Source organism: Myotis brandtii, unplaced genomic scaffold, assembly GCF_000412655.1.
Source record: "Myotis brandtii unplaced genomic scaffold, ASM41265v1 scaffold82, whole genome shotgun sequence".
NCBI lineage: Eukaryota > Metazoa > Chordata > Mammalia > Chiroptera > Vespertilionidae > Myotis > Myotis brandtii.
This window is the reverse complement of record NW_005371324.1, coordinates 10,621,220-10,645,697: the sequence shown is the minus strand read 5'-3', so window position 1 is coordinate 10,645,697 and position 24,478 is coordinate 10,621,220. Positions and strand designations below refer to the sequence as shown.

Genomic DNA, 24,478 nt, shown 5'->3' with positions numbered 1-24,478 from the left:
GGTGTTAAAGGCTGTGCCAACAGCTAAGTGGATATTCCCAGAAGAGGCAGTGACCTCGGTGACCTCTGCCCTGGCCTTGAAGTCCAAACCAACTCTTGTCCTAGCCCCGCTGGGAAGTCCTGTTGGTTAAGGAAGCCAGCTTGAGAATGTGGAGGAGGAAGAGGCGCTGCCCCTGTGTCAGGTCTTGGAAGTCTTTAAGCCTTGCTTTTCCATGATGTTCCAGAGTTTGCGGAGATTGGACTGCGTGATGACGTCGTCCGGCTTGAGCTGCAGCGCCCGCAGGTAGTTGGCCTCGGCCTTGTGCAGCCGGCCGTTCAGGTGCAGGATGGCTCCCAGGTTCATCAGCGCAGCCGGATACTAGGGCCAGAGAGAGGAAGGAAACCGATTAAGAAGCCATAGCAAGCTTTCCTTGGAGGAAGACAAAAATCTTCATCCACTTATGCAAATGATTCCCTTATGTCTGGAGGCATTTTATGGAAGCAATTTAGCAATTTATACAAACAGACAAAGATAACTAGGAAGGAGGGAAAAAAAAGTTTCCAAACAGCCGCTGTGTACTTTGTACCTTTTTAAAAAGGGCAGGCAGCTAGAGAAATAGTTTTCGTCTTTAATGAGAAAGAATGGGTTACATATGAAAACCTAGCAACCTAGTCAGGTGGTACCACTCTGAGAAAAAAGTGATACAATTTCAGATGGACAGAATTAAACTTTTGGTCAACTCAACACCAAGAAATACAATATTAAATGGGAAAAGTTGACAAATTTCTGTGTCCACCCACTTTTTAAAATTCTTTTTTAAAAATTTATCTTTATTGTTGAAAGTATTACAGATGGCCCCTTTGTTTGTTTTTTTCCCATTGACCCCCTCCACCCCCCACCTTTGTTCCCTCTCCTTAGCAATATTCCACACCATTTATAAAAACATGAATAAGTAAAATATACTGTAAAGTTTTACTGATGTTTTCAGGGTAAACTAGCCTGGAAAAAAAAATTCAAATGAACCCACTACAGTCCTTTCCAAATCTAGCTCAAGTAATTTAATGAGACAAAGTCTTTACTTTTAAGTCAGTTTTTAACCTTCTAATGGTAAGTGTTTACTCTAAATACAGTGAATTAAAAACACCTAATAATAGATAAAATACGGTACCTTTATAAGAGAAGTTTTATGCTATTTGTTTAAAAATAATTTGCAAACAGATTTTTCTGTAATGTGTGGTAATTGTAATACAAAGTTATCATGTGAAAGGCAAACTTTTTAAAAAAAAGTATGTTATGTAGCACTAGTTTAATACAGGGTTTCCATCCCCAAATTCTCAGACATTAGTTAATAACAACACTCCTTCCCAAAGGAAAAAACATTTTGCTTGCTATCAATGAATAAGGGCTGTACTGCTCTTGTCTTGTCCCTGGAACTTTCTGGCTTGCAGAGTAGCTAATATTTTGGCAGTTACATAAATGCATATTTCAAATATCAGATAAAACTAAAAGTGTTTATGCTAAGATTATATTTTCATTTTTCAGATGATGTCAACTCTTAATTGTCTTGGCAAATCTGATACCGCCTAAAATAATTCACAATTATTTCTATGATTTAACATTTTCACAATGCATGCATTTTTCAGCTGAATTCATATGACTCTACTCTTTACTGTAAAAACAATTATTTCTGAACCAAAGCAATGCTGGGGAGAGGGGTGAATAGCTCAGAATAAACCAACTGGGGAAAAAGGATCAGATATGGATTGTCAGAGATGTGGATTTGAGTTCTTGCTCAGCCACTGCTATGACCTTGGTGAAGTCCCCTAATATATCTGTGTCTCAGTTCTTTCATTTATGAAATATTGAAATAATATCAACTTTCTGCACTTTGTTAGAAAGATAAGAGAAAATAAACAAATGTAGCACAGTCCATGCACATTGTAAATACTCTACAAATGTCAAGTTTAGTTTTCCTGGCTCACTGTGCTTGAGATATAGCAAATGCATGTTTGTGATATTTATGTTGCTATACAAACTTTACAATTTTTATTTCAATGGCTACATAATATGTGTCTGGATGTATACCAAAATTCTCTTAAAGTCCTTAAATACTGGGCATTATTCTCCAACTTTTCAACATCCTTTCCAAAAAGAATGTTGCAAATATAAGCTATTACTAACCTTCGAAAACCTTTTAGTCTGGATGACTCCACACTTATCAAGAAAAATACAGATGGTCAATATCTAATTTTAACCACCACTCCAAATAAACCCAGCTCCAAATTACATGTGCAGTGACTATCTCCTCATTGGAAACCTAAAATAACACCACCTACTCTGTCTTCCTAAGAGAACTGTGTTGTCATACCACCACTATTATCTTGCGTTTGGTGCTTGAACACATTTCTGAATGATGTCCCCTCACAGAGCTTAGCATCACAACCAATAAACAGCTACTAAACTGATGGTGAAGTGTGTTCACAGTCTGAATTACTAGAGATGCTAAATAGATGAAGTGTTCCTACTTCCTGCGTAGGAAGCGAGGAAATGGGGAGGGAGAACCAGGGTTGGAGACCATTCCTTACTTAACAGAAAGAGAAGAGGCCCAGTGGCTGGGCGGAGAGAAACCAGATGGCTCTGTGGGATAGCTGTTACTTCTTGAATCACTTCATTACCAAAGTGTCTGTACCTAACTAGAATTCCAACTCAAGGGGATTTTTAAAAACACTCAGAGGTTACCAAATCCCATTGCCCAGGTGCCAATGACGGCTCCACCCAGAAATGTGTGCACTTGGACAAGTTGAGTAAGCATATAAGACCTCAGTTTCTTCTAGAAATGGGGTAACAGTGCTTGTTTCTTAGAGTTGTTGTTAAGAGTATATGAGAATACAGATTACTATCTTTTTCTTCTTCTTTTCTGTTTCCTTATCATCTCAAAAACACAAAGCGGAATCTCCTTGTCAGTGTGCCTGAAGGACTCCTGACTCTAAATGCTGAGGATTTGTAAACTGGCTCTTCCTTTAGTGGCTCTGTAGCCTTTCTTAGGTTAACCTGGAAAAGAAGGTTGTGAAAATAGGTGGTGAAGTATACCAAGGCTTTGCTATTATTACTTAAATTGCAGCCTGAGTTCTTCTGTGCTTGGAATACTTTGAGTCACCTCTCTACCTTCAAATTAGGGAGGAAAAAGTTAATATTATAAGAAAATACAATTAAGAAGTTAAATCTGTTATCAAAATGAGTCTGAATGCTAATTATATTGGTGTTTTGGAATAACTTTAATTTTGCATTTTCCACACTTAGCATGTTTCTCATTAAACAAAAATAATAAAAAATTGACATTATGAAGTTCATGTGGGATAACAGATCTCATGGAAGCTTACATAATACTTATTGTGTCCCCTAAAGAATAAAAATCCAAGTAAACTAAAAATGTGCATATTAAGAAAATCATTCAATTTTTAAAAGACTTTTTATTGATTTTCAGAGATAGGGGAAGGGGGAGAAAGAAACATCTATGTGAGAGGGATATATTGATAGGCTGCCTCCTTTACACTCCCTACGGGGAACCCAGGCATGTGCACTGACCAGGAATCAAACTGGCAGCCCATTGGTGCACTAGATGACACCCAAACAACTGAGCCACATCAGCTAGGGCTCGTTCAATATTTTTAAGCAAAGATCTAATTATAAATAGATTACAATTTTCAGAGGAAACATTGTGGTTTGAATGCTTCTATTTTAATAGAGTAAGAAAGCTATTTTAAAAATCAATGCACATATATTATGTAATACTTATAGATTCTTATTTGCATAACTGGAAACTGATGAAATTGACATGCTGGTGTGCTCATATGTGACATACATATCCACTGCCTCAGGTAACTGCTTTGAAAGTGTCATTTGACATAAATAATTTCATGTGCTTGTTAAAAATTTATGACTAAAACTGGATATAGACTACTTTCTCCCTCTATAGTTGTTTTCTCTCTTCAGAGATGGGGTTTTTATCTTTTAAGCCCATCATATCTCCCTTCCACGGCAATCGCATGGGCAGCTTAGTGGATGCCCACTGGACTGCCTGCCTTCAGGTCATCCAGCCTTGCTACAAAAATGAGAGTTCAGGGAGGGGCATCAGCATCACCCAGGGGCTTAATAGAAATGAAGAATTTCAGGCGCCACCTACTGAGGAAGATTCTGAATTTTAACAAGATACCCAGGTGCTTTGTGCGCTCATTAAAATTTGAGAAGCACTCGTCTAGAGGTCATTTCCAGATCCTAGATTATATCCTTTTTCAGCTTCTGAAACAAAGTTTTTTTTCTTAATAAGAGAATGAAGTTCCTATAGAACAAAACATGTCAGATCAAATGTCTAAACTCCCATAAAACAGAATTCTGCTCTTGCCCCCAAAATTATCTAAGGTAGTAAAAGTATTCAAATGAAGCTTTATTAACAGAGTAGTAAAGGACTAAATATTGTTGGACAGAAGAAGAAATTAAAAAAAGCCTTTTCATAACCAAATAAGAGCAAGTACGGTTTCTAAACAGCCTTAAAGATTGCTTCACTGTATAACTGAAATGCAAGAAGTCCAGGTGACTGTCTGTCTGATTACATATTGGGTGTCATTGCCATCTGCCAGCCACGAGTCATGGGCTGGAGAACAGAAACCCAACTGCAACGGCTGATGTCTTCCCTCACACACATCCTCTTTTATTAAAGACAGCCGATGAAATCTTCAGCATGTTAACAAAGGCAGTCAGCAGCTTGCAACCCAGTAACATGGGGCTTGTGGCTCCAGACAACAAATGACACCACCTCCTACTTCACAGACTAGAAAGAAGAACCAGACTTTCTTGTTTCCTTGAAGAGAACAGATGCTTTACATCAAAGGGGCTGACTGGCAGCCATGCTGAGGCAACAAGTGACGTCTTTTTTCAAGTCTCTAGGGAATTCCGCCTTTATTGTTAATTTACTGTGGTCTTTGGCTTATTTCTCCAGCATTGGAGGAAAATAGCAAAACTAAAATAATAGATGTGTACTGGGGTGTGGTAGAACAAAGGCAAGGTGAGAAAGGTCTGACACTAGACTAATTCCCTTGAGGCTCCTCAGGAGCCAGGCTGAGCTCACAGGGTCTTCTAGGCACACAGGACTGGAAGGTAAAGTCATTTTCCTGGCCTTTGTATATTGTGTAGTCTTGGGAGCATATCTATGGAGCAGGAACAGTGAGACCAAAAGGAGATTTAGGATTGGGAATTCGTGCTCCTATTGGGAACAGGACTAAAATGCAGAGCTTTGAACAGAGGACTTAGGTGGGGCCTAGAGAAGGGTAAACAAGGGCTTGTTGAAATATTCTGATTAGGCAAGACAGGGAAACCCAGGCAGTAACTGGCTCTTTGAGACCCATTATTATCCCTGTGGCCACTTCCCTTTTATGAAGGTAAATCAACAGGCAAGGGAAGCTATGAAAAAGATAGACAGAGATAATACACCAATATTTCTAACTTTATAAAAATATTTCCATTCAGCCCTGGCCAGGTAGCTTAGTTGGTTAGAGTGTCATCCCAATATGCCAAGGTTGTGGGCTAGAATTTTGGTCAGGTCACATATAAGAAGCAACCAATGAGTGCATAAATAAGTGGAACAACAAATCAACTTCTCTCTCTCTCTCTTCCTTCCTCTCTAAAAAATAATCAATAAATTTAAAAATAGATATTAAAAATATTTCCATTCAAAGTGTTGCTGAAATTATATATATATAGTTGCATATTTACTGTTTTATGAACTAAATAACTTTAAAAAAAAAGGAATGCCTGAGATTACCTTTATCCAGCTAATATTCAATTAATATACTATACATACTTGGGATGCTTTTAAGATAACCACCTTTAACTTCCCTTCTGAATATAAATTATATAACAGAAATGAATTTGCATGGTCTGAAGTTTTTAATGGATTCTCAATCTTTTTCAAGTAGTTACCAAATAACTTGATGAAGTTTGCACACTGTATTTAGTTGAAATTGCTTACCCAATTGGATTTACTGGAGCAGTAACTGTACCATGATGCTTAAAAATTAATGGTATAAACTTTAAAGAAAAATATTCATGAAAAAGATTATGCATAAATTTAAGAATTCTATTTATATTTATTGTGCCTTGTACATGGCAGATATTTAATAAATAATTACTGGATTAAAGTTGTTTTTTTTTTAAGATTGTCTGTCAGGCTTATGAAAAAACTATAATATCACCTGAGATAAAGTTAGATACATCATTTCCCTCAGTTTCAATATCATTCCTCCTCTTTTGTCCAGACAGTCCAAGGCCAAGCTAGAAACCTGAATAAATTAGACTTGATTCCTTGCTTTCCTCCATACACAAACATGTACATACATCCAACTGTTAAGTCTTGGCAACTTTACTTCCAAATCTCCGCTAAATCTGTCTTCTAATTATAATTTGTTCCTTTCTCCCGACTTGGTTTAAGTTCTAATCATCTTTTCTTGGGTTAAATAAAATTTTTTTTGATGGAAAAATAAATAAATGGGTAAATGAACTGATTGGTGGGTGACAGATTAAATGAATGAATAAACACAGGAGTAAAGCCATATGCAGGTTTCTTTTTTATTATAAACTAGAGGCCCGATGCATGAAATTCATGCAAGAAGCTCGGCCCTAGCAGCCCCGGCTGCCCCAGCCCTCGCAGCCCCGGCTGCCTCTTGGCCTCGCCCCCCATCCACTGGTCGTTCCAGAAGGTCGGTCCACCGTCTGGTCTAATTGGCATATTAGCTCTTTATTATATAGGATAATTTAGGCATATAAAAATTTCAGAGACTATAAAAAAGCTGTCTACTTGCCTAACAAATAAAACTTATAAAGACAATTGAAGATCCCAAATACCTCTTGCTGTCCTATTCCTGAACTCACTCCCATCCTCCCAAGAAAACCACCAGAAGTTGGTATTTATCAGCCCAGTGTATGTTTTACACTTTTATTTTATTTTTTTTTTGTCTACCCATAAAAAATGCATATATTCTGAAGTTTTAACCTTATCCATTTGTCATTATCCTTCATGGGATGCCATCCTACCAAGCACCCAACTGGAATTTTGTGGGGAAGCATGAGACTTGGTTGGAAAATTTGTAAGGAGGACATCCTGATAAAAGGGAAGTGTGTGGAAAGCTGCCTGCCCTGTTTATCGAATTCAAACTTAGGGGAGACTTAGGGGTGTATCAAAGGCAGTGCCCCTAATTATTCCTTGATCTTCCCAAGCAAGTCTGTGCCTGTGCAGATGCCCGGGTGTTTACTGGAATCCTTATGCTTCATCCCTGGATGCCCTTGCCTAGAGGACAATGTAAACATGTGTCCTCCCAAGACTACTCACCCTATTGATTGTATCTAATGATAAAAATTCCAATAAAAGCCTAATGAGGCAGGCTATGGAGGCTGCTTGGACCCTTTAGCCAGGTAAGCCCCTTAGCCCTCTCCCCCACAGTGGAACTGTGTTGGAGGAATCTGTTCATCCGTCATTCAGGGGCTGCGGGTCAGCCCTGGCAGAATTTTTACTCATCATTTTGTTTTTCAAATGTATCCATGTTGATCTATGTAAGGTTTAGTTCTTTCACATGCATTCCAGTGAATGACTCCCATTCTCCCAAGGATGGAAATACTGACTATTTAATAGAGGGCTGTCTCTACACATACTTATGGGAGAGTTTCTTGGAGTGGAATTGCTGGACCACAGGGGACCTTCAACTTCACCAGATATTACCAAATTGCTCTCAGTGGGGTTGTATCAAATTGCATTAGCATCAGCATGTAACAAAGGTTTCTTCATTGCGGGTCCTTCATCACACTTGGCATCATCTGACCATTTTAAGTTTTGTAAAGTTAAAGTTGTGAAATAGTGTCTTATTGTGCTAAATTTCTTTTTCCTGATTGCTAGAGAGGTTAGTAACATTTTCATAAGCTTAATAGCTTTTTACATTTTCTTTTCGGTGATCTACCCCTTCTTTACCTGTTTTCAACAAACTGCTGAGAGCAGGGCCAGCAGTGGAGAGAAGCCCTGATAAAGAAGAGTGAGTTTCAATTAGTTTGGAGAGCAAAATGTCAGCAGTGAGATAGCCATGCTGTTAACCCTTCGGAGACCAAACAAAAGTGGGGGGAAAAAATTCTTAATAAAAATGAAACATATGAATACAATAAACAAAAAAATCTCTCACAAAGTTCTGTGATGAAAAAAACAAACCAACACCCACAAGCAATTCAATGCTTCCAACTCAGAAATGACAGCTCTTTGTAGTCACATTTTCACTACAGTCATATTTTGAAGAAAGTACCTCTGCAAAAAGATTTACCAAACTGTACATCCAGCACTGGAAAATAACCCAGAAATACAGCAGTGACAAGGCAAAGTCTGACAGATAATAGAAATAATTCATTTTGATTCTCAGTTTCAATACAGTATTTGTGTTTTTGAAATAGCTTTGAATAAAACAAAACAGATATAGGTGACAGGCAAGACACAACGCTGTATTAAGGGAGTAGTTTCAATTTGTCAGTGACACATTCTATGCTGTGCGCTCAATCCTTCTCTCCCACATCTGCTTCATCCCAGCGGGTGTTACAAGAATGCTCATTTAACTTTTATGATGGGTGTGAGTGCCACAGTGTGGAGTGCTATTCATTTTTATGGCAATCAAAATGCCAACAGCTGTAGTTCTGGAGGACAGCAAAGAGTGATGCTCACAGAGTGATTTCAAAGGTGGTGGTTATTTCTAACAGATTTTAAAGTGTACCTACTCAATTAAGAATATGACCTAAGGAATTACTCTTCACTGGTGATAAGTCTTTTTCAAACATAGGTTTTCCTGGTGTCCATAATTTCACAAGAACGCCTCTCACGTAATCTAAATGGAAAACCTAGACCCGGGCCATACCTTGTATAAAATATAATCACCATATTGTTTATGATTTGAAATAAACATGTAACTCGTTGTTTGCAGTAAAATTATTAAATAAAAAGTTCTTTAAAGAGTGAAAAAATACAGAATGATTCACAGTGCATGCAAATGGGAAAAATAAGAATGTACTGAATTTGAAGACACGGAAGGAAAGACGCTTAGGAAAGAATCTGCACAACAAGCCAGCATCATCTCTATTTTAAAACAGCGTTATGTCCTTGCTAATAGAGATAGCGCTCACAAAACCCTCAGCACCTTATTCTCCTCTTTTTGAACCACATTCCTTGCCTGTTTCTAAGTTCAAATATGATTTAAGCAACATAATTCACTCTACACTTTATTCATTTCTTTTTAGCATGAAAGGGAGGGAGGAACATATGCATGCTTTCTCAATCATAATCATATTACACAGAAGGAATTTCCAGCTGTACAGGCCATCCAAGTGTGTATGTGTGAAGCGTGAGTTTGAATACATTTAATAAAATGATTGCTCATTCCAAGGAGTTGAAACATGTCACTGGAATAATCATGCTGCTATTAAAATGTATTTCAGAGATATACTGAAGTTGATGTTTGGGCTTATAGAAGATAGAAGCAGAGAGCTAAAATTTTTTTTTGGGGGGGGGGTTTCTGGCCTTTTTTTGCTATGCAAATTATCATCTGATAAAAAAAATACAGTACTGTCAGAGGAACAGATATACGGCATTGACAAAAATCAGAGTTATATTAGAGTAAAGCTCAAAAGAAGCCACAACAATCAAATTCAGGAAGTTTTTAAATCTATGTACAACAGTCCTCCAATTGACTGACATGTTGGCCAATAAAATAGCTTTGATTTGATGGAGGTCAACAAAGAGATACAAGTTTGCGTATTTTGGAAATCACAGATTTGTTCCTGAATAAGACTTATTGAAAATATTCATTTTTTTAAAGTATGGGAGTGAGGATATCAGAGACCTCAAAACAGTGGATTAAAATTTAGGTTAGGCACACACACTGTAAAGATGGGTAAGATTGCTTTCCTCTCACTAAGCAGATGGGGACCATGGTGTGAACAGGCAGGATTAATCCAAGAGTGACAGTGTCATTGAGAGCAAGCATATTTCAACATGACATTGGAAGGCAGCAACTGTCCCCCTGCAGCAGGAAGAAACACGTTTCACTGAGAGAATTCACCACAGGCTTCATGCACGCAGGAAGCGGAAAGTTTTGCGAATGTTCTGAGTTAGGATGATCAGATCAAACAGCAAGCAGGAGCAAAGCAATTCCTCCGGGAACTATTAATCTTTCCAAGGACTAAAATTAAACTGTAAACACAGTGTCTGATGCGTGGCATTCTATTTGCACTTTTATAGGGCCAAGACTTTGCTGATATATGCTTGGAAAAATAATGACTGCAAGGTCTCCACACATCATTTCAGAAAAATATTCCATCAGGATACACCAATAAAGGTGAAGCCATGCTACACTCCAAGCCTTCCACTTGCCAAAGAGTCACACCTGCTGAAATGTAACAATAAACATGGCCTGTGCATATCTAAACTCATAGCAAATCAAGGGAGTTTTAAGGGCAGATCTTCTGTCACTCGCATGGTGTATGCTCGCATATCACCCTCTAGATCTCTACATTCAATTGCACATTTTGTCTGTATTTCTGAAATGATGCTATCTGAAATCACCACAGTCAGACTGCATCAGTCATCTTCCTTAAAGCCTGCAGAGTCAGCACATTTTTATATCTATAAGAAGGTTTTAAAGACTGGCTCGATGACATTTTTTTTCCCTATAACAGCTTCCAAAACTATATAATACAGATTTTTGTATTGCCGTCACCTACTCTACCAATGTCTTACCTCTTCTCTGAGCAACTCTGGTTTTGAAAACACTATACCTTATCTTTTTTGCCTTTTATCCTGTGTTTACCATGCTAATATAAAACACGGAATGAAACCAGCAAATTACAAGCAATCAACAAAGCAATCCCACTGACCCAGAGTTCAAGCAACTGTTGGCCTCAAATATATTTATCGGACATTTATTCACCCATACACCACAAATAACACCCCAAACAAAACTTGGAAAGGAAGGTAGAACAAAATAAATTATTTTGGATCCAATGATTCATTTTCTTATGCCAACTCTGATTTCTTTTAGACTCATTTCAAATACTGAGATAAGAAATCATAATGATTCTGTGAGACATGGCAAACAGGTTTACAAAATCACAAAGTAATACATTTTCACTTGCTCAAAAAATAATTTTGTATTGGCAATGCAACAAACTCTTATAGTGATCTGATATTTGACTACAGCAGTGGTTCTCAACCTTCCTAATGCCGTGACCCTTTAATACAGTTCCTCATGTTGTGGTGACCCCCAACCATAAAATTATTTTTGTTGCTACTTCATAACTGTAATTTTGCTACTGTTATGAATCGTAATGTAAATATCTGATATGCAGGATGTATTTTCATTGTGACAAATTGAACATAATTAAAGCATAGTGATTAATCACAAAAACAATGTGTAATTATATATGTGTTTTCCGATGGTCTTAGGCGACCCCTGTGAAAGGGTCGTTCGACCCCCAAAGAGGTCGAGACCCACAGGTTGAGAATCACTGGACTACAGGAACATTTGGCCACATATTCATGTCTGAACAAGCAGAACGAAAAGGACTTCTCTAGAAGTACAAGAAAAGGCACATCATGTAAGAAACCAGAGGCAAAAATCTTTTCTGCTATTACATATTAGTTAACATAATTAAAGCATAGTGATTAATCACAAAAAAATATGTAATTATATATGTGTTTTCCGATGATCTTAGGCGACCCCTGTGAAAGGATCGTTTGACCCCCAAAGGGGTCGCGACCCACAGGTTGAGAATCGCTGGACTACAGGAACACACTTGGCCATATATTCATGTCTGAACAAGCAGAACAAAAAGGACCTCTCTAGAAGTACAAGAAAAGGCACATCATGTAAGAAACCAGAGGCAAAAATCTTTTCTGCTATTACATATTAGTTACTCTTAAAACAAAGCATGTTATGAATACTTTGCTAATTAATCTAATTAAATTGTAAGACATTTGTCTCATAAATGCTTGAGCAGGGAGTCCATGTATGGCCTCCTCCAGGTGTCCTGCCTTCCACTCCTTCCCTCTTGGTCCACATCCTGCTCAAAATCTTAAACTAACACTTTTATTGTGGACAAGGTAGCTTTGGGTGAGCACTTTACAGCACACTCAACATTATAAATTCTATCTCCTAAATACTGTTAAGTTCATCTTCCTACCTTAATTCCACTTGTACCACCCAGGTCAGGCCACTGTCATTTCCTGGTTGGATTTCTTTCTTTTCTTTTTTTAAAAAAATATATTTTTATTGATTTCAGAGAGGAAAGGAGGAGAGATAGAAACATCAATGATGAGAGAGAATCATCAATTGGCTGCCTCCTGCATGCCCCTTACTGGGGACGGATCTTCCAACCCAGGCATATACCCTGACTGGGAATCAAATGGTGACCTCTTGGTTCCTGGGTCAACACTCAACTGCTGAGCACACCTGGCTGTGTACTTTACTTCCTTATTAAAGGTAATATGTTCATTCACTCATTCATTTAACATTAAATTACTGAGCACCTATATTGGGGCTTCAGCAATACAAAAAAAAAACACCAAACAGTTAAAAATCCTAGACCTCAGCCCAGCCTGCATGGCTCAATGGTTGAGCATTGACCTATGAACCAGGAGATCACAGTTTGATTTCCTGTTAGGGCACATGCCTGGGCTGTGAGCTCGATCCCCAGTGTGGGGCATGCAGGAGGCAGCTGATCAATGTTTCTCTCTCATCACTAACATTTCTGTCTCTCTCTTCCTCTCCCTTCCTCTCTGAAATCAATAAAAATATATTTTTTAAAAAAAGAAAAGAAAGAAAATTGGCTGTAATGGATGAGATAATTGAAGAACTCAAATTTATTTTAGAAATTATAGTCAGAGATCATCAACACACATATTTTAACTATTTGCAGCCTGCAAGAGGCTCCTCATGACTTTCTTATTAAAATTGTCTTATTTCAGTGTTATAAATTTTCTTTTCATTCTTCCTTAATTGCATTCATGTAACTGATATCAAATGGGATATATCTTAATGCGTGGAGCCCCTTTGCTTGGGATGGCCATGCTTCCTGTCCCAGGGTTCTGCAGGTTCGGGAGTTAAGTACAGTTATGCAGAGCGGCGTGTGCTCCCTCCTCTGCTGGAGGCTGCCCTTTCACGTGGCCCCTGTCAGCGATCGCGCTCACTTAGCATCCAGGACTTAATTTTCTAAGAACATTGCCTTTATAATTACCATTTAATTCCTACTTGTCTTGGATGAACCACAGAAATTAATAAAGTTCTTAAACTTCTGTCTTTGACTGAAGTAAATAAAAGTGTTAAATTATAGGCATTAGAGCATAGCCTAATTTCTATGAGCCATTTCAAGACACTGAATTTCAATTTAATTATTATATGTAATGGATATTAAGCATTTATGAGACAAATGTCTTACAATTAGATTAATTAGCAAAGTATTCATAACATGCTTTGTTTTAAGAGTAACTAATATGTAATAGCAGAAAAGATTTTTGCCTCTGGTTTCTTACATGATGTGCCTTTTCTTGTACTTCTAGAGAAGTCCTTTTCGTTCTGCTTGTTCAGACATGAATATGTGGCCAAATGTTCCTGTAGTCCAGTGATTCTCAACCTGTGGGTCTCGACCTCTTTGGGGGTCGAACGACCCTTTCACAGGGGTCGCCTAAGACCATCGGAAAACACATATATAATTACACATTGTTTTTGTGATTAATCACTATGCTTTAATTACAAATTGAACATAATTAAAGCATAGTGATTAATCACAAAAACAATGTGTAATTATATATGTGTTTTCCGATGGTCTTAGGCGACCCCTGTGAAAGGGTCGTTCGACCCCCAAAGAGGTCGAGACCCACAGGTTGAGAATCACTGGACTACAGGAACATTTGGCCACATATTCATGTCTGAACAAGCAGAACGAAAAGGACTTCTCTAGAAGTACAAGAAAAGGCACATCATGTAAGAAACCAGAGGCAAAAATCTTTTCTGCTATTACATATTAGTTACTCTTAAAACAAAGCATGTTATGAATACTTTGCTAATTAATCTAATTAAATTGTAAGACATTTGTCTCATAAATGCTTAATATCCATTACATATAATAATTAAATTGAAATTCAGTGTCTTGAAATGGCTCATAGAAATTAGGCTATGCTCTAATGCCTATAATTTAACACTTTTATTTACTTCAGTCAAAGACAGAAGTTTAAGAACTTTATTAATTTCTGTGGTTCATCCAAGACAAGTAGGAATTAAATGGTAATTATAAAGGCAATGTTCTTAGAAAATTAAGTCCTGGATGCTAAGTGAGCGCGATCGCTGACAGGGGCCACGTGAAAGGGCAGCCTCCAGCAGAGGAGGGAGCACACGCCGCTCTGCATAACTGTACTTAACTCCCGAACCTGCAGAACCCTGGGACAGGAAGCATGGCCATCCCAAGCAAAGGGGCTCCATGCATTAAGATATATCCCATTTGATATCAGTTACATGAATGCAATTAAGGAAGAATGAAAAGAAAATTTATAACACTGAAATAAGACAATTTTAATAAGAAAGTCATGAGGAGCCTCTTGCAGGCTGCAAATAGTTAAAATATGTGTGTTGATGATCTCTGACTATAATTTCTAAAATAAATTTGAGTTCTTCAATTATCTCATCCATTACAGCCAATTTTCTTTCTTTTCTTTTTTTAAAAAAATATATTTTTATTGATTTCAGAGAGGAAAGGAGGAGAGATAGAAACATCAATGATGAGAGAGAATCATCAATTGATGAATTGGCTGCCTCCTGCATGCCCCCTACTGGAGACGGATCTTCCAACCCAGGCATATACCCTGACTGGGAATCAAATGGTGACCTCTTGGTTCCTGGGTCAACACTCAACTGCTGAGCACACCTGGCTGTGTACTTTACTTCCTTATTAAAGGTAATATGTTCATTCACTCATTCATTTAACATTAAATTACTGAGCACCTATATTGGGGCTTCAGCAATACAAAAAAAAAACACCAAACAGTTAAAAATCCTAGACCTCAGCCCAGCCTGCATGGCTCAATGGTTGAGCATTGACCTATGAACCAGGAGATCACAGTTTGATTTCCTGTTAGGGCACATGCCTGGGCTGTGAGCTCGATCCCCAGTGTGGGGCATGCAGGAGGCAGCTGATCAATGTTTCTCTCTCATCACTAACATTTCTGTCTCTCTCTTCCTCTCCCTTCCTCTCTGAAATCAATAAAAATATATTTTTTAAAAAATCCCAGACCCCAATGAATTTGAATTATATTTGTATGATATAGATAATAAACACAAAAATAAGTAAAATATGTAGCATATTATTTTGTAATTCATGATAGGGTAAAAAATACCGCAAAGAAAGGGTTCGAGAAACATATATATGAGGCAAGACCTTGACAAACTACAATCATGGGTCATATACATTGTACTGTGAGTATTTAAAACTCTACATTGAAAACTCTCAAAAGGAATAACAATACATCATGAGACATAAAAATTACATAAAATTCAAAATTCAATGTCCATACTTTTCAAGTGCAAAAAAACACACTTAGTCATGTATGCTTTGTCTATGGTTGATTTGATCCTAGAGTAGCACAGCATAGTAGTTGAGACCCTATGGCTGCAGAGCCTAAAATACTTATCATCTGTTCCACTGCAACCAAAGTTTCCTGAACCCTGGTTTACAATATTAAATAGAGAAACCTGGAAAGATCTTAGGAGAAGAGAGCGTCTGAATGAAGAACTGAAGGAGATGAGAGAGTAACTGCACAGGAGTGACATGATCTGACCTACACTCTGAATGCCATGTTGAAAGTAGACTAAGGAAGGAGTCAATTTCATTATTAGAGGTCAATGTTGATGTCCTTGCCAAGGATAGCAGCACTGGAAGTTTGCTTATGCAACTAGAAGAAGTAATTCACTACAATGGGAAAGACCATGGGAGAAGAAGGTGTGGGAAGAAGTTTGGACTAGTAGCTTGAAGGGTTTCTAAGAGTGGAAATACTAAGTAGACACTGGATAGATTAGTCTGGAGTTCAATGAAGAGATCTAAGGTGGAGATATAAATTTGGGAGCCATCAGTGTACCAATGCCATTTAAAGCTATGAGAGAGGACAAGATTGCTGAGAGAATGAGTATACAGAAAAGAGTGAAGTAGGTCAAGAAAGGAGTAGAATTTCAAGGTTAAGAGATTGGATGGATGGGAAGGAACCAGCCGAGGAGATCAAGAATAAGAGGGACCAGAGTTAAGAGGTAGCAGAGGGAGGGTGCTCTGGAAACCAAGTGAAGAAAAGTGTTTCCAGGAGGAATGAATAATCATGTGTGTTACTGATAGGACAACATGAGAACTGAGAACAAAAAGACTGAATGTTGCTGAATGCTGCTCTAGTAATTTGACAAGAGCAGTTTTGGTGACATCATTCGACAAAGAGCTTGTTTGGAATTGGTCCAAATGAAAATGGAAATTTTTGCTATTAAAGGAAAAGAGGTAAATGAAGTTGTAGCTGGAGGCAGAAATGGGCTTGAGAGGTTTTTGTGTTTTGGGAGAAATAATATGTTTAAATGCTAGTGGGGAAAAATGGGTAGAGGGAGGAATTTTGTTAATATAGGAGAGAGAACAGAAAAACAGGAAGAGGGAAAGAGGGAATAATATCAGGAGGATTGTTCTTACATAGTTGACAACAAAGGTATCTAGTGAAGAAATGAAGAGGTTGGGTCGAGCTAGAAATATCCATAACAAGAGAAAAGGTAGCATTTGAAGGTAGGAATGCGAATTGATAGATGTGGTGATGGAAGCTTGTGGAAGTTCTCTCTGATTGCTGTTGATTTTATGTGCTCTTGGTCGAATTAGCATTCCTTCATAGGAAAATTTTCTTTCTGGCCTCTTTTAGGATATCATCTTGTCTGTAGTATCTGTACCATAAAAGGCCTGTGGTTGTCACGCCGTGGCGGCATCACCAAAGGAGCAGCGGCTCTCGGAGATCTAAGAGCCAGCGGCAGAGGGCGGAGCAGCCAGCTGAGGCAAGTGGAAGCGAGCTACTTGCACTGGGCCTCTAGTTCTATCATATTAGGATGCTGAGCCTGTTACAGATTTCTATTTATTTGGGATATATTGTGCTGTGCAGGTTCTCATCATCCTACAAAATCCTGGGATATTCACTTTACTCTCTACTTCTGGAACTCTGACAGGTATTACATATTCTCATATTCTCCAGGTTTCTTTTTAACTTTTCTTTCATATCCCTCACTTTCCTTTCCTGCGTGGCATCCTAGGTAATTGGCTTACATATATCTAATAGTCTCATTTGTGACTAATCTAATCACTGGGCTTTGACTTCAGTAATCATTTTCCTTTCAAGATCATTCTATTATTTTTAAAATATTTTATACAAAAATGTTCTATATTCTGTTTCTTTTTCAACCTGTGTAGTTTTTGGACGTCTAAATATTTTGTTTCTGCTGACTCTTATTCATGGTAGTTACTTCCTTGTGGTCTTAGTGGTCTGGAGTTTTCGTTAATTAATTGCTTGATCTTAATCTTCTAAGGAATCCAGCAGGCCTGAAGTGGGTTGCTTTTCTCCAGAGAGGATTTGTATCTACCTCTGCAAATTGCTACATAATTCTACCAACCTAGAAAAACACCACATTCCCTCTGGGGAGTCCTGACTCAATTACAGGCTCTGCTTCACTATATTAGTGCAGGCACAGTTCATCAGCCAGAACACAGGGCTGTTATTGGACTCTGTGCTCAGGATAACCCTGCTTGTACAGGTGACTCCACTTAGAATCCCAGACTTCAGTTTGAAGTTGTTTTCTTTTTCTTTCTTTTTTTTTTTGGGGGGGGGGGCGGGGGGTGGTTCCTCACTCCACCTTCTTTGGAAAAGTGGTTCATATCTCCCTCTTGAAAGCCCCATAGCATTTCAGGAGAACATTACTCTGTCCTCTACCAGGGGAGAAAATCTGTGCTCTGCTTGTATGGATATAAAAGTGGTTCTAAAAGTCAATGAAATTTAGCCCGGCCGGCATGGCTCAGTGGTTGAGCGTTTACCTATGAACCAGGATGTCACGGTTCCATTCCCAGTCAGGGCACATGCCAAGGTTGCAGGCTCAATCCCCAGTGTGGGGTGTGCAGGAGGCAGCCAATCAACGATTCTCATCATTGAGGTTTCTCTCTCTTTGTGCAGGAGGCAGCCAATCAACAATTCTCATCATTGAGGTTTCTATCTCTCTCTCACTTTCACTTCCTCTGTGAAATCAATAAAAAATATATTTAAAATGAGTAAGTAAATAAATAAATAAAAGTAATTGAAATTTTGACAGTTTTAGGAGCTGGTTTCAAAATTGGAGAGTGGCATATTAATAAAAAAAATTGGTCAATCAACAATTATGGGGTCTCCATCCTGGATGTGATACCATTCTTTGTAACAGGGGGAGTTAAAAAGACAGTGAATCTTGCTCTCAAAATGTTTTCAAACTCAAGGCAAGGGAGGAAGCAACAAATGTAGACAAGCAACATAAATAAAAGGGTACAGCCAGCCAATGACACACTTTGACATGCCCCTGGAATGTTCTCCACTTTCAGCAGTACTCCACTTTGTTTAGCTATCATTGAGAAGCACTACACACCCACGGTTTATTCATCAGAAGTATGCAGTGCTTCTCTATAAAGAACACTTGTCACATGCATGACCACTCTGCATTTTGACACAATCCCATTCTTATATTTCAGTGAAAATTCAGTTGGTATTATGTTGTCAACAGAGCAATTTATTTCTTGCCAAGATTAAGTGTAATTTCATCCTCACAAAATGAGAAGGAAGGAATTTGCTTTTTCTCCATCCAGTTTCTCCCTTTATCATTAGGCAGCAAATGAGAGTAGCAAACACTGCTACTTCACAAACCAAATATATTTGTTCCTTTTTCCACTTACAGAAAGAGTAAGAAGTAACATGCTTTTCATGCCACCAGGACTGATGTTCATAGGATGGAGGAGGGACTCATGTGCCTACTTTCCTTGCTGTCTATCCCAAATCAGACCTTTTCTCCTGTGGCCACAAGTGTTCCCACAGGCATATATACACTCTAAGGATCTGAAAGTGGCAAAGATCTACTCAGCTGCAAGGACCTAATGTCAGTATGCAAGCTAGTCAAGCATGAATTACTGTCAACTGAAATATTTTGGAATTATCTTTATAATATTGATTTGTTACCTGCTTTCTAAACCTGCAATTTCCCTACTGAAACAGCATTAGATGGCTGTTAACCTTAAACGTGACACATAGTTTGCATTCTCAATGCAATTATTTGTTCAATAGGCTCTGTAGGCAAGCCTCTAGACTTTCTTTATTTTAGTGTCTTAAGGGGTCATAAAGTCTGTCTTCTATTAATTATACTATGGACACCTTATATTAGCTTGCTACTTTTAAATTTTCAAAGCACATATACTTACATGGTCTCATGATTCTTGTAATGGACCAGAGAGATCTGGATGCTGAAGAATTAAGTAAGGTGTTCCAGGTAACAAAACCAGCAATCAGTACTGCAAGGTCCAAAACCCAATTCTCTCCACTCTATTTCCTCTTCTCTTTCCACTCTAATATTCCAATTTATGATGATGGTGATACAGTGATTGTTTTCATTTTGGTAAACATTGGTAGTGATTCATAATGTTTGCCTCAATCATTTGCATAGAATGGATAACTATAATTTAAGGGCATAAGGCTAACTGAAAGATGAAGAATGACAGACAGAGGAATTGATAGAGAATACCTACCGGTATTTGTGCAATGACATGAATGTTCTATGATTTTTCTGAAACACACTAAAAAGTATTTGGGGGTCCATGAAATTATTCTTAATTTAGCCTTTATTTCCTGCTTTTTGTATTTTAAGAATGAAAATAAATCAATATCTATTTGAAGAAACATGAAATTTATGTCTTTACAATTGTCCCATTGCTCACAGCAGTAGGGTTAAGACTATAATGCTTACGTATTTAAAAACAAAACACTACGGTTCATGATTATCTAATCACACCGAATATTCTATTGAAGTTTTATCTTTGAACTAGAGGCCTGATGCACGAAATTCGTGCAAGAGCAGCCTGGCTGCAGGCACCGGCTTCCCTCTGGCACCCGGGACCCAGGCTTCCCTCCAGCCGCCGGCAGGCACCCAGGAACCGGGCTTCACTCGCAGCCCTGGCTTTGTCCAGAAGGTCATCCGGAAGGACGTCCAGTCTAATTAGCATATTATACTTTTATTATTATAGATTCAAAATAATATCACAAGCAATAATATTAAATGCCTGTTATTTTAATTTACTTGATTTATTTTCATTTATCAAGTCCTATTTCATGAAGACTGATCAAAAATGTAATCTACTTGTCTTTAGCTGGCCACTGAAGTACAAGAAAAACTAAGATTATAAAATAGGAACTGCAGTGACACTAAAGCAATCCAATAATAAAATAATGTGTTAATCAATTAACATCTTGGATGTGCCATGCTTACCTTCTGGGAGAAGGTTCCAGAGTAGCAGTTATCTGTATTCATTAGGTGTTATAAGTGGATAGGTGATCTTAATTGTAGCTTATTCTTACTAGAATTTGTTAATGAGAAAGAAATAGTGTTCCAGACGTAAGTAGATACAGGCTAGCCCACATTTATTAGTTAGTTTAGGAAGCATTATAATGGAATTTTTCTCCAAGCTGCTTTTCCTATATAATTACATTGTGTTCAGACAGATCATTCTTTCCTGACAATAACAAAGAGATATCAGATTATCAAGGTGATCATTGAAAAAGTCATCCCCAGATGAGGAGGAAACATTTTCAGAGACAGCAAAACCATAGACATTTCCCAAAATTGCAAGCGGGAAGAGCTCTGGAAGAGCAGGCGGAAGACCTGGGCCTTAATCCACAGTTTAGCATTTACTCCTGTGTGACTCTGGGAAAATTACCCAACACGGCCAGTCAGTTTCCTTAAAAACAAAAACAAAAGAAAACAACAACAACAACAACAACAACCCTGCAAAGATAGTTGCCATTTTCCTTATTAGATATTATAAGAAATAGGTAATAGAATAGGTATACAAACAGTTCGCAAAACTGTGAAACTCTAAAGAAATGCGAGGTACTATTTCACAGCAGGTTACCTCAGAAAAGCCGTAATATTTTAGTGGTAATGGGCAAACTTCCAGGAGGTGGTTCTTTAATGGAGGAGGTGGGGTCACATCAAGGGTGAAACTACATTATTTACAGGCAAGGTAGCCCAAAACTGAAAGAAAAGCAACACTTTTTTTTTTCCATTTAATTTGTGGAACATAATTTGTTTTGTGAATTCTTCAGTTGAAGAAGAACCATAATAGATCTTGGAACATCTCTAATCTGGCTTACTCTCAAAAGGCATCTGAGCAGACATAAATATCTGTGTGTAGAGCACATACACAAATATATTTATTTTTCCTTGCTAATGCTGGAGGAATTTGGACTCTGAGAAAAAATGGAAATATATTCATAGAAGCACAAGTAAATCAAAACAGCCATATGCTTAAAGTTTGGCTCTAAATCACAAGTGTAAAAAATGGAAATATATTCATAGAAGCACAAGTAAATTCAAAACAGCATATGCTTAAAGTTTGGCTCTAAATCACAAGTGTACATTTAAAATCCAAAATGAGGAGACTGAGTGGATATTGTGCAGTAAGAATTTTATTAAAGAAAAAATTAAATCATACTCATTCATTTGCCTATAGGGCTGTTTCTATTTAGTTTGAAAAATTTCATTACTGTTATAAATCTTTACAATAAATGCCAAAGTATATCACCTACTGTGTAAGAAAAAAACAAATTAAGCTTTTAGCCAAGAAATTAGGAGCTCCCTGGGAAACAGCTAGGAACGGAGAATATGTCATGTTTCATTCCTTTGTAAAGTAGAAATCTGAAAAAAGTATTGCACCTTTACAGCAGGTTGTTGACATTAAGAGAATCTGATGATTAATAATAAAATCACCCTCAGCCATGGAAATGAATGTCTTGCTCTCAGTATGTCATATTGATTAAGAGGATTCATATAAAAGATATGAAATACCCTAATTTATCTAAATTCACTAAAATGATATGACACATTGTAATCTAACAAATTTTCTCAGTGGATAGTCAGGTTGTTTCTACTTCCGTTGCTAATTATAAATAACACTGCAGTACACAGAAATATTGGATATAAGTTTTTAAGGAAGAATTCATGAGAGGGAAGAACAGAGCAGAAGATATGGACAAAAGAAGGGTTTCAAAGGAATAAAAGGTAAAGTGCATGGAAATTCAAAGCATGGAGAGTTCAAGGATGATGAGCGGTGCTGGGAGGTCAGGAGGGGACAAGAGGAAGTGCCTTTGTGGAACTGTGGCTGCATGCACGGACAGCGGGGGGAGGGGCAGCCTTGCTAAGAACAGCTTATGTTTAACACATTTGGCTTCTGGTAAAACTTTTGTTAAGAAAATGGTTTTGTTTCTAGCAAAAAAATTAAAAAGTGGGGAAAAGATTGTGAGCCATGAGAAGTTAAAGAGTATTTATAACTGATTTGAAAGGAATACATGTTAGGGAGATGCAGCTCTTATGGCGGGAATGGAGAACAGATCTGAGGGACCTGAGACAGCAATTAGAGTACTCTTAGAAAATTCACAGGAGGAATTATGGACCCCTGAGCTAAGGCAGTGAAAAGAGAGATACAGAAGGAATAAGAAAGCATGCCATTTTTGGTCGCTATCTGCCAGAATTTGGTGATCTGCTGGTTTTGAAGGTGAGGACAAAGAAAATAAAGGAGAAGGTAACTGAAATGATTAGTTTGACCACTTGAGTGGAGAGTAAATGCACTAACTAACGTTTAGAATCCAAGAGGAAGAGATGTTCTAGGATGGAAGGATGGAGCCAGATATTTTGAAACTTTCCATTTCTTTTCATTTCTACCTAGCACCAAACAATCACTGTCCACAGCAGGAATTACTGCAATGGTCGATTAACTGTCTCTGCTATCAGTGTGTCCCTACAATTCATTCTTCCAAGAAGTTTCTGTACTTAAAATAAATTCCAAAGTCATTCCTGTCTATGCCTACTTACCTCTCCAACCTCAAATCTTGCCTCTCCTTCTCTCACTCACATGCTCCTTCCACACTGGCCTTCCTTCTGCTCTAAACTTTTTTCCATCCTGTCCTCCGACTTTCACACAAGCTGCTCCTAGCCTCACTTTTGCATGGCTGGCTCCTTGCTCTTTCACTCCCAGATTACCTTTTTAGAGAAGCTAAAAAGATTATCTAATCTAAAGTATATATATCCCCCTATTGTTTTGTTTTCTTATGGCTTATGCTTTATTTCCCTCATAACATGCATAATTTAATAATGTTATATATTTATGTCCTTTCCACCACCAGAATAAAAATCTTTTTTTGTAAATAGAAGAGACTTTATCTTGTTTATTGCTCATTCCTAATACCTAGAGCAGTGCTGATGATGGATAGGTAGGGTTAGGGATAATCAATAAATATCTGTTAAATAAAAGAATACATGTTGTGCTGGAAGTGCCCCATGGTACAACCATGAGCAGATAGCTGGAAAGTAGTTTCGAATGCAGAGTAAATATAAAGCCTGCAAAAACAGCTAAAGGGAGTAGGTACAGTTGCACTATGATTGATCTATATCTTGAAGGCTCAGCTACCACCAGTACTTATGTGTATGTATATATGTGTGTGTGCATGTGTGTGAACAATCTATCTACACTAATAAAAGAGAAACATGGTAATTGGCGTACGACCGCTACCCTTTTCATTGGCTAATCAGTGAGTATATGCAAATTAACTGTCAGCCAAGATGGCAGCCAGCAGCCAGGCACTGAAGCGAGCAGGGAGGCTTGCTTGCTGCAGACTCCAACGTTCACCGCCTCACTTGCCGGCCTCTCAGTTGCAACTCTAAGCAACTATATACTATGTTGCAAATAAGAAGCTAAACAAAACCCCAGAAAAGGGCTTCCATTCAGCCGGGCTCGGACCGCAACATTGTATCTATGTTTTCAGCAGCGAGGCCTCAGAGCTAAAGCTGGCCCAGAAAAAAAAAAAAAAAAAGAGAAGAAAACAAGGAGCGGTTGGAAGCTTTAGTCACTCGCCAGCCGGAAAACAGCCCTCAGCCCCTCACCCAGACTGGCCAGGCACCCCAGTGGGGACCCCCACCCTGATCCAGGACACCCTTCAGGGCAAACCAGCCAGCCCCTACCCATGCACCAGGCCTCTATCCTATATAGTAAAAGGGTAATATGCCTCCCAGCACCGGGATCAGCGGAGCAGCGAGGCTCCCGGCACCGGGATCAGCATGACAGGGGACAGCGCCCAAACCCCCTGATCGCC

General features: G+C 38.2%; 1 protein-coding gene across 1 annotated transcript in view; it reads right to left on the bottom strand.

Moving 5' to 3' along the window:
- TMTC2 (transmembrane and tetratricopeptide repeat containing 2) overlaps positions 1-24,478 on the bottom strand; it is a 423,041-nt gene continuing 398,563 nt past the window's right edge. Inside the window, exon 12 of the mRNA XM_005884159.2 lies at positions 1-357. Within this exon, the coding sequence (XP_005884221.1) occupies positions 178-357 (180 nt within the window). The 3' untranslated portion in view covers positions 1-177. The remainder of the gene's footprint in view (positions 358-24,478) is intronic.